The sequence below is a fragment of the Apteryx mantelli genome, chromosome 2 (genome assembly GCF_036417845.1).
Source record: "Apteryx mantelli isolate bAptMan1 chromosome 2, bAptMan1.hap1, whole genome shotgun sequence".
Classification (NCBI taxonomy): Eukaryota; Metazoa; Chordata; class Aves; order Apterygiformes; family Apterygidae; genus Apteryx; species Apteryx mantelli.
In genome coordinates, this window is record NC_089979.1 from 76,773,298 (window position 1) to 76,789,751 (window position 16,454).

General features: G+C 44.7%; 1 protein-coding gene across 2 annotated transcripts in view; it reads right to left on the bottom strand.

The window, feature by feature from the left end:
- The window catches only part of RIPOR2 (RHO family interacting cell polarization regulator 2), a 74,919-nt gene extending 66,210 nt beyond the window's left edge, over positions 1-8,709 (bottom strand). For both annotated transcript variants that reach the window (XM_067290917.1, XM_067290916.1), the window contains exon 1: positions 8,595-8,709. In XM_067290917.1, coding sequence (XP_067147018.1) covers positions 8,595-8,655 — 61 coding nt within the window. In that variant the 5' untranslated portion in view covers positions 8,656-8,709. The remainder of the gene's footprint in view (positions 1-8,594) is intronic.
- Positions 8,710-16,454: the final 7,745 nt, after the last annotated feature.

A 16,454-nucleotide genomic window follows, 5' to 3' on the forward strand; every position in this document is an offset into this window, starting at 1 on the left:
ACATGCTTTTTATTCACAAACTTTGAATAGCTTTAGGGGAATGACATACATTTTTATAAGACCATCTCTAACAGGCTTCTATAGGAGTCCTCTGAAAATTTCGTGAATATGATAACTTTAATGTTTTCACAGATTTTTTTAGGCATCCTGTCTAATTCCTTTGAGAGGCTGTCACTCTCTTTTCTGTAATGGGAGGCTCTGACAGATCCCTTCAGGGAGCTCCTGTATTTTAACTCGGTTGCAGCAGTTCTTGAATTATAGGTGCGCTCCTCAGTGGAAGGGTGGGATTTTTCACTTCCATATTGTGCAGTATGAAGAAAGGAGTGCATGAGATTTCAGGAAGGGAGAGTCCCTTTCACAAGCAGTTTATTAGAATTGGGGGCATCATGGAAATGCTTGCACAAAAGCTTGTTGCTTCTGGCTGCTTCCCCTTCGCTGTGGTCACAGGGGAGGCAGGAAGACAGGCCTCGCCGAAAGAGGAGCCTCGCATGACGAAATGGGAGGTGTTGCAAGTACTTGTTTGCGATGTTACATGCACCTCAGACAGACTGAGGCTTTTGGTGCAGCTGACAGTTTTGCTTCACAGGGTGGTCATTTCGCAGAGGGTCCAGGCTCAGGGAGGTTGAGCGTTTAGGGGTTGGGGTATTTTCGGTACCTTCCTCCCTGTACTGTAGAGTTTCGGGGTGGGTCTTTGTTAATTCTAGCCAGGATCGTGCGATGTAGTTACGTGGGCAGCAAAGGCCTAGATTTGGTGGTTCCCGTGGTGCCGGCCACGCGTGGGTCTGGTCAGCAATGCTGCGGGAACCACCTGGGTGCTGAACTGTCCCTGCCAAGCAGCAGGGCAAAAACCAACTGTTTTCCCAGCAGCTGGCGGGGCGAAAATAAAAACACTGCTGTGGCCAGCACCGACTGCTGTGGCAACCTGCCTTTGTGTACGCAGTACCTCAGCTACGAAGTCCTGTTTAGAGGCAAAGCATGTGAGGCCAAGCAGAGCATCGCTGTGATGGTAAATGGTTGCTGCAGGGCACACACACACACACACACACACACACACTATTGACTCTATGGGGAACCTAAGGAAACCAGCTTGAGGACATAGGAAACAATATCTAATAAAGTTGGAAATGAGGTCATTCAGACTGCCCAAATTTGGATGCAGTCCAGATGTGTTTATTCCTCTGCCAGTTGTTCAGGCAGGGGTTGGTTCCCAGTGAGACTTCTTCAAAATTCTCCCTTTCTATTCTACTCGGTCTCTTGCAGTTTCCTTTCTTTTTCCCCTTGCCTTTTGTCTTTTCAGGGAGGTTCGATTCTTTTTACTGGTTATTTAAACTGTAGGTATCACTTCCTAAGCTCTGGAGCTGAACTTTCCAATTTCCAGGCTACTTGCAATTAAACCCCACTGTGCCACTCTCAGCCCCTTTTCATATTTGTAAGTTATGCAACTCAGGCCTGTTGTGCTCCGGATTTCCGTAGTGGTTTTGCTTCACCTGTTATCCCGCTGCCAAAGGCACAGGAATATCAGTAGCTCTTCAGAGAGTAAATGTTTTGGTGCAGCCTGCCGACCCGACCTTCTCCGGGGGCACAAATGCACACCCACACGCACAGAGGCACAGCCTTCTGCCAGAAGGTCTTTAGGTAGAGCTGTGAATTTCGACAGCGAAAACGATTGTTTGGAAAACAGCCACAGTGGGACCCTTGTCCAAATCATTTGATCGCTCTCCTTCAATGCCAGATCAAGACTTGGGAGCTTTGTAAATGTTGCTTAAAACTGTTTGGAGCCTGACAACCTCACCCACCCCTAAGCGCATGATGAGACATAGGGGAAATCCTCCTATAAGGAAATCATCCCGTTATCAATTTTTAGTGCCTCTGTGACACTGTCAAGTGCTTGACTACTCTGTCCTGTCTCTTTAATTTATTTTCTGTTTTCACTGGTAGCCTTTAACTCTGCACTTCCTCACCCTGTTGTTTTGTGACTGTCACACCCTTGATACACCAACCACAAAACCTTTGTTTTTAGCATATATGCAGGCGGAAGCTTATTTCACAGACTATGAACTGTGCCTTGAATTGTTAAAGGAGTGAAGTTGTTTATGCCATCAACTCATTCTAACCCAGCTACATTTATTTTGTTACTTTAATAATGGCACTGGACAACAAAGAACTTGCATTTCACCGAGCTTTTTACAGAGACAACCTAAAAACATTAAAAAGCCCTTGGAAAGAATGGCAATTTTGTTTCAAATTTTGGCCAGACACTTGTTTTGAAAGCCTAACAGATTGTCTGAGTACACCTTGTAAGTGGTTTCTAACTGGCTTGTAAGTACCTTCTTCTTTTCTCTGAGGACTGGTTAAATGCCACTTATTCAACCTGTTTTTTTTCCCCCTTTGCTGTTATTATTAGTGATCTAGAAATATTGTCAACAGATGTGAACCAAATAAGTTGCCTTCAAGATACAGAGAAAAAAAAAAAGGATCAAAGGCCTTTAACTAAAAAATAGGGAGACAACAAAGTAGAAAGTGTCTCTGATTTTGATTATTTTTAAATCCCAGGCATCATGGAATCAATCATTTCTGCTGCAAATGTGGAGCTTCATGCTCTGTTAAAAATAACGCTCCAGCTGCCAGGGGCCAGCTGAAGCGCTGAGGAGCAGAGGCTTGCGAGGGCTCAGCGTGGGGGCATCCAGGGTGGGGACTGTGGCTCACACTGACTCTCAGCCACAACAGGCTCCCACAGCTCTGCATAACTCTGTATCTGCCCATTGACCAAAACCCAAAAGAAGCAGCTGTAAGAAGCAGGTGAGTGAAGCATTTAGCATAAACAGGAATAACCATACATGCTCCATATGTCACACCCTCTTCTCAGCACCATCCTTGCCCTGCTTGCTAAGTAGGTCTGTCCGTGTTGTTGTTGAACTATGCTTTAAATCTGAGCTTAGGGGCTAAACATCTCTTATTGAGATCTATCTATCTAGTTCAAGTAAACAGTGTTGCCTTGGTGATGAAGTGTTGGGATTTTTCTTTCCTTACACTGCAGTGAGTATGCCATACGCATTCTCTTTCTCTGGCAACATGAGATAAGCTGAAAGGACAGGTAGGGCTGGTGGGGAGCTGTAAAGATTTTCAGAACATTTATCCATAACCTCCCAGTAGTCAGAAAGCAGAAGCACCCATGGCATAGATGTTGATCATTACTGAAGACTTCTTAGGTATTTGGCATTCAGTGTTTTAGCAAATGGAGATGTGTAAAATATTGTTTTGGGTGAAAATATAAGAGGGAGGATGTCTCTATGTTTCTTTGAGGTACACATCCCCTGCAATACAGTGCTGATATGTACACATGAATATCCTCAACAGACATAATTTGCTTGAAGTTGCATCAGTCTGATAGACTCTGTGCAAGTGGATATACATTAGCTATCTCTCAGCAAAGTGTGGCTGGCTGTGGTGGGTGAACTGCTGGATGGCTACGGCATGGAAAGAAGCCTAGTCTGATGGTTCATGGACAAGCCATGACGTTGACCCTCCCATGCGACTTCAGACAAGTCATTGAGCTATATTTCCAAGGAAAGAAGGGCATCTTGTTTTATTTTGGGCAAAGAAAAGATTGATTAACCTGCACTGCTGCTGAATGAAGAGCATGTCTCAACTTTCAGATTGCATCCAAGGCTTTTTCCTCATTTTTCTCTAACGTCAGCAGGTATGTTACAATACATCAGGCAGAGCATGTAACCATGAGCAGTAGCTACATTTCATTTCAGCTAAGCTTCAAAGCTGATCCCAAACCCCAGAGCTAAAATTCTTTTCTCTCTTAAAAAGGAAAGCTCACAAGGATGTTAAGTCATCTTGCACATTTTTTAAACATACTTTAAAAGTTTGATGTAATTACAGTTCTGCTGGGAGCCTTGATGGACAGCAGTGCTGGGAGAGTGTCTGTGTGCCATAGCAGCACATCGGTATTGGGCAAGGAGAGGACCTCTGGGACTCCGACACCTAGCTGTGCACTGTCTAAAATAGGGCACTTGTCTACTGCACTGGGGCACTTACTTACTCAACATTATGAAAAAGACAGCTTTGCATTTTTTTCTCCATACTTTGGAAACATTGACTGGATTTTGTGTTGGCTTTATGGGAACAACTGAAAAGTAGGTCAGTTACCATAGGTACAGCCAGAAGGCGTAGACAGGAGGTGGGAAATGCAGATGTGAGGAGAGGTCACTGTGGAGCAGCTGTATGAAAAGGTCTGTAATCGCTGTAATAAATCACAGTCTAATTTCTAATTCTGTGCATTCTCAGTCTAGATACATTGATCAGTGCTAACTAAATGCCTGGGCCCATGTGCTTGCAGTGTAGAGCTGAGGGCTTGCAGACTCTGTGCATAGATGTATCTGAGTTGATCTCTGAGGACCCGCTGTGCCAGAGCCCTGGTCCTAGACTGTGCTGGAGGCATGGTGTTATGCCTCCTATCCTATGTGAGCACTCAGCTTTCTTCTCTGTGGACACCAGAGCCTGTCAAGAGAGCTGACTCACACCCAAATCTCATTCCAGCAAGCTGTCAGCCTATGGCCAGGGATTGTGCCTAGACCCAGAAGCTGCAGAAGTGTTCCCAAGTCCCTCAGTTTAGACAGACCTTAGGAAAACTCGTGTCTGTTTGGCTACAAGATAAGGGAAAGCTTTCTGCTGCTGGAAGTGATGTGTTTTTAATGAAATATCATGCCAAAATCTCAGGCACTTACAGTCACTAAAAATTAAAAAGTGTTTTCCCCAAAATAGGTATATTGACTGTATGTAAGACTTAAGTCACTCTCCTTGAATTAGTATAGTGATTAAGGCCATGAAAGAAATGAAACCTATCACCAGCTGTACTTTCAAGTGGCTAAAATAGTTCCTTCTCTAAACTTTTGCATAATGCAGCTGTGCTCTATTAAACAATGACCTTGTTTCAGAGAAGAGGTAGTTGCACTTCACTGAACCTAAGCATAGTCATCTGCAAAGTCTCCTCAGATCCTTCAAAGTAGATAGCAAAATGTAAGGGCAAGGCTGTTACTAGAAAACAAGCAAATTAACTAAGAGATCTTCTTTCAGGATGAACACCTTCGAGCTTTGAATAGCTATTGCAAGAGTCAGCCTGAGTTTATGTGAAGATATGTATATTATACTCTGTATATACTTTGTCATCCAGCTATGTGGCCTGGGATTTCAATGTACAGTAAGGAAAAACAATGCTTTGGACTATTAGTAGGTGAAAATGCTGGAATCATCGATAATACTGCAGAAAATACAGAAGTATTCTACAAATATTTTTGTTTGCATGTGGTAAAGTGTCAGAGCTGGATTATAGTCTGTATCAATGGGAAAATATTTTCCCTTTATCTTTCTCGAAGAAGGATTTTACACTACAGCTTAAAAAAAAAAACTATTCAGGGAACTCTTTGTTGATTTTCAAAAAACTTGCAACATCATGGGATTTCCAGAGAACTATGAGTTAATATTCTGTCACTAACAGTGTGATAGCTTGACAGTGATCCTGGCTTAGTCATGAAATAGCGGATGCAGGAGTCATATAATCAAAATTAAAGGACATGGAATATAATCAATGGCACTTTCATAGAAAGTTTCACAGAAAATAATTGTGTTGATACTATGCTTGGGCTTCTGTAAGAAATGTGACATGGCACTGCATGAGGTCTTGCCTAAGAAATTTGAATGAGATTAGATCAATTTGGGACATGCAGAAAGGTTGCAAAGCAAGTCTCACAGATCTAATCTAGCTGAGGAACCAGCAGGGGTGCCAGTTGCTAGTGAGGACCTGCACAGATTGGGTCTGTCCCCATGGGATTTAACACTTTTTTTCAATGACCTTGAACGACACTTTAAATTGTGACTGACTGATTTTACAGATGGCACAATGTTGGGGTAAGTGGTAAGAGTGGGGTAAGTGGGGTAAGAGTGTTCTGAATGCAGTCTATTGATAGTTTTATGAGAAATATCTGTATAGTAGTAGTGAGGTCCTTGCTCTCCTGCACAAGAGAGCAGCAAACTCCAAAAACTAGAGAAATATTACATTAGAAGTAAGACGCAGCTATTTTTAACTGTGATAATAGCTAACCGCTGGGACAACTCAAAAAGAGTCTGTGCGAAGCTGAAAGTCAGAGCTCAGCAACTGACAAGTGGCTCCATCTGGCCTGAAAACCTATGACTATGTTTTGGCTGGTCTACGTGTCTCTTCATTTTGAGGTTTTGGGTGTCACCGTAGGTGCTGGCTCTGCCTCTCTTGTCTGAAGTTCATATTCCTTCTGAGTTACCAGGAGAGAAACACCCAACCCCCCAACATTGCCAAAATTAGCAAGTTTCTGACAGGGAAAATTTTAAACAGATTTCTTGTATGGTCATAAAATGACATCTTTTTTGACGTCCAATCTCAGCCTAAACAGGAGTAAGAGCAAGCATGCTGGCACAGCCCTACACAGGATTAACTTCTTTTGGGAGTTCGGGTGCTGAGTTGTGCTTCCTCCTACCTCTAAGCCAATAGATGAACTTTTTTCTCCTGGGTGACACAAGCGGATCCACCACCCAGCACGGCTGGATCCGTGAGGCCCCGGTAGCTCAGCCAAAGGGACAAGAGGGAGGAGCGGCGTTACCTGTGTGGCTGCGCAGGATTTCTGCAGGCCCAGCACTCCCTCCCTCCCAACGTCAGCGCTGCTGGGGTTCCCGCGGCTACTACTTGCCTATTTCTTCCCACCTGAGTGGGGGTGCCCCATGACCGAAATGGGCCTTGCTACTCCCTGCTTGGATCCCACCCAGCCTGGGGGAGTGACCTGGCTCTCCCAGGGTCAACAGTGCTGCAGAAATAACAGCCAAAAATTTAATGTTTCCCTGCTAACCCACTGACGAGAAAGGAGAGAAGGCTGAAGGAGGAGGATAGAGCAGTGCCCTGTTTATTTGGGCCTTTCACCTGGCAAGTCTGCAAAGCAGACTCTCGGGTTGAGAGTACAGCCGGGGTAAATCTGTTCTCGCTTGCACACAGACGAACTGAAGAGGCTATCGCCAGCCTCGTAGGGTCATAGGATAATTCAGGTTGGAAGAGACCTCCAGAGGCCATCTAGTCCGAACTCCTGCTCCAAGCAGCGTCATAGAAAGGTCTTTAAAAATTTTCCTGCCTTTGAAAGGCCAGCCTACTCTAACTATTGCTAGATTGGCCCTGCCAGAAACAACTTAGCTGAGAGGCTGGAAAAGATTTCAGAAGAGCTGTATCTTTGCCTTTAGATAATGCAATATAAATGTCAAATAACCTGTACACATTTCTCTCCTCCCCCACTGCATTTCTAATTAAGAACATAGGCTACAGGTTTCAGAAACAGAGCAATGAAGCCTAAATCCCACCGGCTCTTCAGAGCACTTAAAAATGTCTATATTGAATTGGAGCATGGGTTTGGCTTGCTGCTGGAAGCAGTCACCACCTGTGTGAGGGTAAGTTATAAGGAATGCAACAGGGTGCTTTTAATATAAGTTGATTTGCCCAGCGGCATCAGATCTTCTCTTGACTATTATGATTTTTGTCTGAATGAAAATGTTTTGACCTCTGCTTTCCGCAAATCCATTGCCCTCCTGAGCTAGGACTACGTCACAGAGTAGAGATATTTATGTGAGAAAGGTATTTGAATACAGGCAGTACATCACTGAAACTGCTTTCTTTTCTATGTCGATGTCTTCACTGAGGCTCAGATAACTTGATTTGGCACTATTCACTGCTAAGTTTTCCATACCAACCACAGCTAAGCTTTGTTTAAATGAGGTTTGCTGAAGCTGTGCTGAAAGTGAGTTTAAAGGTTCACAGTCTTTGGAGCTGATCCAGGCAGCTCTTTGTGCTTTCAACTCCCTTGGAAACTATTAAGGGCTGGGAGAAGATTTGCATGAGCAGGTTCTCCCCCCGGCCTCCACTCAAACACAAAGGGGAGCAGTGAGCAATGGCAGGGAATTAGCCACTGAGGGCTAGATTCGTCCTTCTTCTCTAGCCAGTCTTATCTGCGCCTCTTCCATTTTGCTCTAGTAGCATTTGGTACATGCATAAATGGTGGCACAGGATGCAAGACAGTGAAGAATCAGGTTCAGGTCAAAACCTTTTTAGGGATAAGTAATTACAGCACTGACTCTGTGCCCTGGGTTGTGGCAGTCAGAAAGGAGGAGGCTAATTTTGCTCAAAAAAATTAGGTAGCAAGTCACCTTCAGCCCCTATGCATAGACCCAACTCCTTTAGTAACAGCTGCACCTGCAGCATTGAATGCCGAACACACTACTTTGCATAGTGCAACCACTGTAGAAAATATACTTGGTGTCCCCCCAACTTTCTTCTTCTGCAGTAACCTCCTTGCTGAGGAAGCAAGCTGCTGAACTGATGTGAAAGTTATTTTATTGTATCTGGTAAGCTTTTGTTCTCCATTCTCTTGGGCAGAAAAGAAAGTCTTTTTCCTGATCACCCTGTGACCTTGGAGCCCGTAGAGAAGTTCACGTTTATCCGAGAAATATCACCAAAGCTAGAAACCTGTCTCTGGTCCGAGCAGGAGAAGGATTAGTTTAATAAAAGATCACTTTACCTTCCCCAAAGGCATCATCTTCTTCTCCGGGTGCAGTTGGATCCTCTTGGGCATGCTGCATCGTGGCTAGGACACAGCTCAAGGGAGCAGCCCAAGAGCCGAATGCTTGAGCTGGTTCCTATGCTACAGAAAGACTGTTTCCTTTTACCAGTTTCCTAAACATTTTGGTGGTAACAGCTTCCGCATCTGCACTTATGAAAATAGACTCATTCATATGAATAACGCTTCTTGTTTTTGCTGACAGCCTTTGTGATCGGTTTTGAGGTGGGGTGCTCCTAATGCTGAGAGAGGAGTTAGTTTTGAGAGCAGGTGCAGGCAGGACAGGCTCCAAATGCACACTGCCCTCACTGCCTTATTGCAGCAAATGCTGCTGTACAGCAACAGTGTCAACTCTGAGCGTGGGGGGTTTTGCATATGAATGTGAATCCTTTCTGGTGGCAGTGGTAGAGCCAGGGAATAGCTCACACTTGTCCATCTGTAGAGCAGCTCAGTTTCACTGCAGAGACAATTTGACCAGAGTAAACTCCCCGGCTCTGTCAGTGTCATGCGTTCACAGGATTTTATTTTTTATTTAGCATGGCAACAGTGAGAGCACTTTTGCACCTGTGTGTGACAATGGGAATTTGGACAAGTTGAAAAGCTATAGGCAATTCCAGTTGTCTCATGGACAGAATCACTAGCAGGGACATAAGCTTCCCCGAGTTATCATTTTTGCTGCACTACCAAACTTGAGGACCCTCCCGATGATCAGGTGATTAATGCAAAAATATCTGAAGTAAAACTCGCTTTCTGTCAATAATAGGCATATTATTTGAATATTTCTGTCAGTACTAGTTCTGCATCACTTTGGTCCTCATCTTCCGCTGCATCTTCTGAATTTTATAAAGCAAGCGGACTCTCTCCTGCCAGGTCTCTCAGTCTATGCGAGGACCATGCCCACAAACTAGCTTACCTCTAGACTTGCACAAAAATACATTTAGGCTTCAGGTAATGCTTGAGCCTTGAATAGTCCTGCTGGCTTCATTGGGGCCACTCACAGGTTTCTTCATGTGCGTGTGTGTGCACATACAGGACTGGGGCCTAAGACTGGTAATCTCTCACATCTCTGCTATCAGAAGTTAATTTGTAGTGACAATAAACCTGTACTGACTTTTGATTACTCAGTCTAGTAATTGCACGTGTCGCCACACCCGTGAAAGAGAGACTTTCAGCACAGCAGTGGTGTTCACTACAGCTTCCAATAGATGAGTCACGAGCAGATATAATGAGCTCATCTTTAATTATTACGCTTTTTTAAAAAAAAACTCTAACAGTAGGTTTCTGCAGGGCTGAAAATGGAGACAGTCAGTCTCCTAGGCAGTTCACAGCTTAAACAAACCCAGATGGAGAAGACAAGAGAGAAGACAAGGCAAGTCCATTTAGGGTATCTAACCAACCCCAGCACTGGCCTTAGGTCCTTGCTCACTAATTCCTGCAGCAAATCCTCTGGCAGAACTTTTGGCTTTGCAGGAAGGCCAAAGTCCCCTTCTTGGCTCTGCCCTTCCTCTGAGCTTCAACGAAGCTGCCTCCCAGGCCTTGGAGAGCCATGATGCCTTGCAGCAGAACTCCGCCTTCTCCCTCCCTGTCCCGTGCTGCCTCGCAGCTGAGCTCCCCTCAGGACGTTGTCTTGCCAAGGGCAGGGAGCTGGGTTTTCTTGGCTGGTGTGGCAGAAGCCAAGAGCCTCTGAGGATTGCTTTGTGGTGGTGTGGCGTGGCATGGCTGCTAGTGTGTTCCTCCGCCTAGCAGTGCTGGCGCAGCAGTGCAGCATCTTTGACACAATCACCTCCTAGGAGGACCCTATCTTGCTTTTCTTTGCTTTAAAATTACATCTGCTTAAGTCCCCACAGGGGAAAAAAGACAGCTTGAACTGATGTATAGGAGAGAAGACTTAGGTCTGGCCCTGCTGAATAGACTTGTGAAAATCACTTCTCCTTTCTAAATTTCTCCCCTCACCCTTTTTCCAGTCTCGTTTATTTGAAGTGATTTTTTTCAAGCAAGGACCATCTCTGATTAGGTGTTAGCTGCACTCTACCGCACTCAACAGGAACATACTTCTGCCTCAGTAAAGGCCTCCTTCAGTTTAAGTGATATTAAGTAAAAGAAGAAAGTGGTGAAAAGAAGGAGGCACCATTACAGGAGGATGAGAAGACACAGTGGAAGAAGGGAGCAGTAAAAAAAAAAAAGAAAAAAGGAAAGAGATATCAGAACAGGAATAATAAATTAGTGAAGGGCAAGATGCAGCGACAAAGCACTGATGTGGAGGGAGGGGAGTCCGCTGCAAGGGGAAAGGGCCCCTCTGAGTGCTGTCTCCTCAAAGGTGGACAGGGTCAGGGTGCTGCACAGCTCGAAACCACTGAGCTTGCAGAGGGTGGCTGGGCCAAAATGTGAAGAGGGTGCTGAAGGGAAAGGGAAAGGAGAAGTGCTAAAGATCAGAGAGTCACACTGCGTACCTTGCATTGAAACACTTCCTGAGCAGGGCTGCTCCCGGCAATGGGCGGCCATTGCCTTATCATTTCCTTGAAACAGCAGGAGGGTGTACGGGAGCAGTCTTGAACCCCTGTAAAGTCAATGGCTAACCTGCCCCGGGTGCTGCGGAGCCACATTTCAGTCTCTGAGACCAACACGGACCAGAAGAGGCTTCAGTGTTCCTGCTGAGGTTTTGGGGGGCTTGATTCAAATAAGCTTTAAGATTAGTGATGCCACACATAGAGATGTGAATTACTCAAAATACACAGCCAGCCCAGCAGGAAAAAATCTGGAACAAATGCCCTATAAAAGAAATGCGAATTTTTCTGTGCTGCCCTGCAATTGTAGCTCGTTTATAAATTGAGCATGGAAAGTTTTAGCCATTTACCATTTCCTTCAGAAACCTGAAGGAGCAAGCCATGCTGTCCTGGTTATTGTGGCATTTCCCTTTTGTGCTACATTTCCCTGGGACTTAAAGTTATTTCCTTGCACACTGTTTTCAGTCAGCCTTTCTGGATGCTTGTTACCTTGATAGCCCTTTTTTCTTTTATTTTTGGGAATTAAAAGGCGTCAAAAGCTGTTCTCTTTCCTGAAAACAACTGTCACCAGAATGAACACACCAACTGGGCTGGTGATGAATGATAATGACTCAGTCTCCATTGCGAATGTACAAAGACGAGTCACTTTGATTCGTTCCCACTTGCCACATCGTCTCCTGATGGCAGCCTCACCTACATCACCCTCAGCATGCGAAGTGCCTCGCAGAAGCCTGTCTGCGAAGGCAGCACGAGGCTCTTTCCTTTCAGGGGGAATAATTTAACATGTAGAAAATGGCCCACATCATCCAGATGCCTGGGCCATGAAATTTTGCCATCAGGATGCATGCTGATGTCTTTGCTGTTTACTGTCATCTCAACTGTCCGGCCTAACAAAGTGGCTTGCTCCCTGTTTTATTTTGAAGCACCTCAGCTTTTCTTTTTCCCTCTGTACCCACAAGAATTACTTTTATCTCGTTCTTGTAGAGTTGTTGCAAAACACAGCAGCTTTTCCTTTTGCCTGTTGACTAATGAACCCCTCCCCCCCCCAAAAAAAAACAAATCGATCCTGCAGTCACTGCAAAGCTGTCGTGTTTTTCACATAACCACATCTGATGTTGCTGTCAGAAAAGGCCATCACCCGTCCTCTGAGAACCTGTCAACACCGAGCCGGCGTTGGAGGGGAGACAAGGGAAGTGTCGAAAACAAGGGTGGATCAAGCAAGAAGAGACAGCTTTTACAACAGCTCATTTTAAATCACCTTAACCCTACTCTTCTTCCTCTGTGACTTAGGGAAAAGAATACCAGTCTCACTGATGTCTGTAAGGCATGATGCCGCAACAGCTAAGGGTTAGCCCAGGTAGTACATAATTTGAACTTCCACATGTTTGATATTTTGAGAGCATATCTTCTCCATAGGGGACTTCTACGAGTCTGATTAGAGTCCTCAGGCAAATAGACCAGGCCTGAGCTGGACACACTCATTGTCTTAAATATGTGATAAAAATAACAACTTAGCACTTGCAGAGAGGACAGAAGCTGCATCGTGGTTAACCTGCAGCGCAACAGGGTAGCATTATGTTTAGTATCATGGGTTCTGATAGTGTAGCCAGGGAAATCACATTCAGTGGTGAAGGGCTGGCTTCTCGCATGGCATTTTGGTCTTCCCAAGAAAGGTATCTACTGTACCTAGGAAGGACAATATTCTCTCTTTGTTGCATTTGTTTGCTTGTTTGTATTTTCTGTGACAAATCCAAGATATAGTACCAACAAGCCCATATCAGGCAGTAAAGCTGAGTGAAAATAAGGATTTCTGAACTAGGAGAAAAATCCTGTATTCTGGCATTTTATTTTCAGATCCAGATCAGGACTAAAAGCCAAGATATTCTTAATGGAAAAAAAAAGATGCAAAAAAGTGTGCCATTTGGCAATGTCAGATGGGGTTGTTTTAATTCATCCCTACACTAAATTACCAACATCTCCACCAGCAGCACGAGAGACGTGTCAGCCCTTTTCTGCCCTGTTACGCTAGTGCAGAAGGGAGGTGAATTACACAGCGTCTGCCTTATCGACACCCCTCCTGCTCCCCCACATGGGTGATTTACCACTGAGGGCAGCTGGGACTGCCGGAGAGGAAATTTCCACACCAGCTGGGCAGTCACTGTGTCTCCGGAAAAACCTGAGGCATGGGGCACCCCCAGTGTTGTGCTGGGGCACCAGCGGGGCGGTGGGGACCATGGCGTGCCTGCTCCCGGTGCTGTGCCTGTGGGCAGCGCTTGGTCCTGGCCTCAGGTTAGGTGCTAGAGAGCAGTGACAGTTAGTTTTTCTTCTGATCCCTTCCCCTGGGGATGTGTGAAATGGGTGAATGCAGACCCCAGATCCATAGGCCCCCCGTTGGGCCTGCGAAGGGAGCAGTTGCTTGCCCAGGTGGTCCAAGTAGGGGCAGGCCAATGCTAAGGACAGGAGGAAATTGTGCAAAAGCAAGGGGGAATAAGATGTGCCTGAGGGGAAAGGGTGACACCTGGGGTCCCAATATACAGGTCCCAAAATATGGGCAAGATTAGACACTGGACTAAGCCATCCAGCCGTGATAGTGTTGCGGCTCTCTGGCGTTTATTCTCCCACAGCCAAGAATCACAGTTTCACACAAGGCTTTCTGCCTGTTACGGTAGTGCCAAGGCCTGATAAAGGAGGAGGCCCGCTACATAGCATGGCCCTGCCTTCGTGGGTTAGTTAGTGCCGTGTTTTGCTCTGAGGCTATTTTGGGGGTAAAGATTGAACTGGGGGGATAAGCTATACAGAAAACAGAGAAACAAAGGAGGGGGAAAGGTAGATAATGAAGGGCAGGTGAGTCTAAGGTGGAGAAAGTATGAAAGAGGGCATAGGAAAAGGTGATTAGAGCCAGTTACTGCACAGTGCAGAAGAGTTCCAGTGCAGTTCACTTGGACTGAGAGTACCTGTAAAAATTTTGCTCTGAGTATTGCTGCAGTTTCAGTTCTTGTAAAACATCCTCCTCAGAAAACTCAAGGATTGAGCCACAATATCTTGTCTGGTCTATCAAGTCTATCTTGACTCATTTGAAAGTTACAGGGACTCCAGGTACTTAGATTATATTTAGATGCTCTGGATCAATAACTGACTGAGTTTAGTATAGTTTTTTCCTTGCCTAACTCTTGAAACATTTTGCACATTTTTCTCCAAAGCAAAGCTCCAGAGAAACCTCTACTCCTTCCTTCTTACTGTATAAGAGGAGAGCCAGCAGGCCAGGCTGGTAGAGAGTATGACTCATTACACACAATTTTACAGATGTGAGGGGCCCTGTGCACAAATCTTCATGAAGCTACAAAATATATACTACATATTTTGAAGCACTGAGAAAAGGACAAGCTTTTGCTTGAACTGAACAGTTCACCCAGAAGAAGGGACAGTGCTTTCTGAGGACTCCTGTACTGCATTAGATGATGGAGATGAGCTGGGTTTATGAGCTAGCTTCTGGAAAAACTAAATTCTTGTGCCAGGGAGGTTATGGTGCCAGGTTGGGATGTAGCTTAACATGGGAGCCATACCTGAACTATGCAAAAGCCATGGTGGCTCAAGAGCCACAGGTTGGCTCCCCTAATGCAACCAGTGCCCATGCTCATCTCAGGCACCTCAGTTTGGGGTCTGGGGGAGGTCTGTGTGTGGTCTTTCAGTCCATGCCCTGTGGAAATGCACATCACAGTGCATTGCAGAAAATTGTACTCAGTGAGTAGTTCTCAGTGGTTCATTATCAAAATAGAAGAACACTATCAGGTATGACTTTGCAAGGTTCTCCCTTAGATCTGTTGTTATTCAATATATCCTTTAATGTTCTAGATGATAGAATAGATTTGATCATACTTACTACATTTGCAGATACCAAGCTGCTCAGTAGTGTACGTTCACTAGAGGACAGAATTAAATTTCAAACTAATCTTGACAAACTGGAGAAGTGGTCTGGAAAAAATTAAATGCAATTCAAAAAGATAGCTGTGAAGTACTATGCTCTAGCAAGAATAATCAACCTCATAAATGCAGGATGAGGGATGATTGCTTAAGCAGCAGTTTTTCAGAAAAGAGGCTGGAGGCAGCCAGTTGCAGGCTAAATGCGAGTCAGCAATAACACCTGAAAACAGCAGACAACATGCCATCAGGGATGATCAAACGCGGAGATGTGAGATAATTGTCTCACTGTGCTCAGGGCTGGCAAGGCCTCTGCTCAGGTATGACATCCAGTTTCAGGCATTGGATGGAGACCACTTGGTGACGGTTCTGAGGAAAGCAATGAGACTGTTCAGAAAGCTAGAAAACAAAAAATTAAAGAAAAGATGGGAGAAACGAACCATTTTGTTTGAGGGAGGGAAGATTGAGACAGGACAGCAGTCTTCAAGCCTCCACGGTGCACAAGGCAAGGAGCCATGGACTTAGATTGCAGGACAGAAGAAGCAAACTATCTAGGAAACTAGCAGAAACTGTGAAGAAGCAAGTTAGGAAAAAACTTTCTAAAAGTGAAGATAACGAAGCAGCAAAAGTGATTGCTGGGATGAGTCACTGCTGAGTGAATCAGACTACTGCTTTGAACTTATAAAGCATCAATAGAGCTTTTGAAGAACAGACTAGACAAGTGTCTATTGGGAATGATATAAGAATAGTTGATTCTTCCTTAGGGAAGGGCAGTGAGAGTAGGTGATCTCTTCAGGTTGTTCTCAATCCTATTTTGCTAGAGCAGCTATTGAGTAATGTTGGATTTCTATTTGTTGGACTTCTCAGTGATACTTAGCTGAGAACCATGTTGCCCCCCTGTTTGAAGGTTCAGCACACTCCAGGGACTTTTGATTCAGAGGCGAATATGTTTGTTGTTTCTACCAGTTTAAGTATCCCCATCACCTTTATCCTTCTGTAAGAGATATTCACATTCATCTGCTTTTGCCTTCACTCTTTCTTCCTAGTTACTTTCATACCTTTTCCTCTGTGATCCAATAAGGTCATTTTCTTCAGCAGGAACTATCAGCAGGGAATCATCCTTTGATGATTAAATCCCATGGGTTTCTCTAAGCACTATTTAAGATTTGTTCCATAGCTTGTTAAAGAGAAGCAGTCTGCATACAATAATACGATACTATCTGATGCTATCCCCAGTAAAACCAGTAAATTTGTTCAATCCCTAAGAGCATCAAAAATCTTATGTCTCAAAAAGGATTACACATTAGTTATATAATCTTTTTACCAGCTTGAACAAATTCTAAAATCGACCAAAGAGATCTGTGCCTTATTCTAATTCTTTTGCCAAATTTACAGGGCA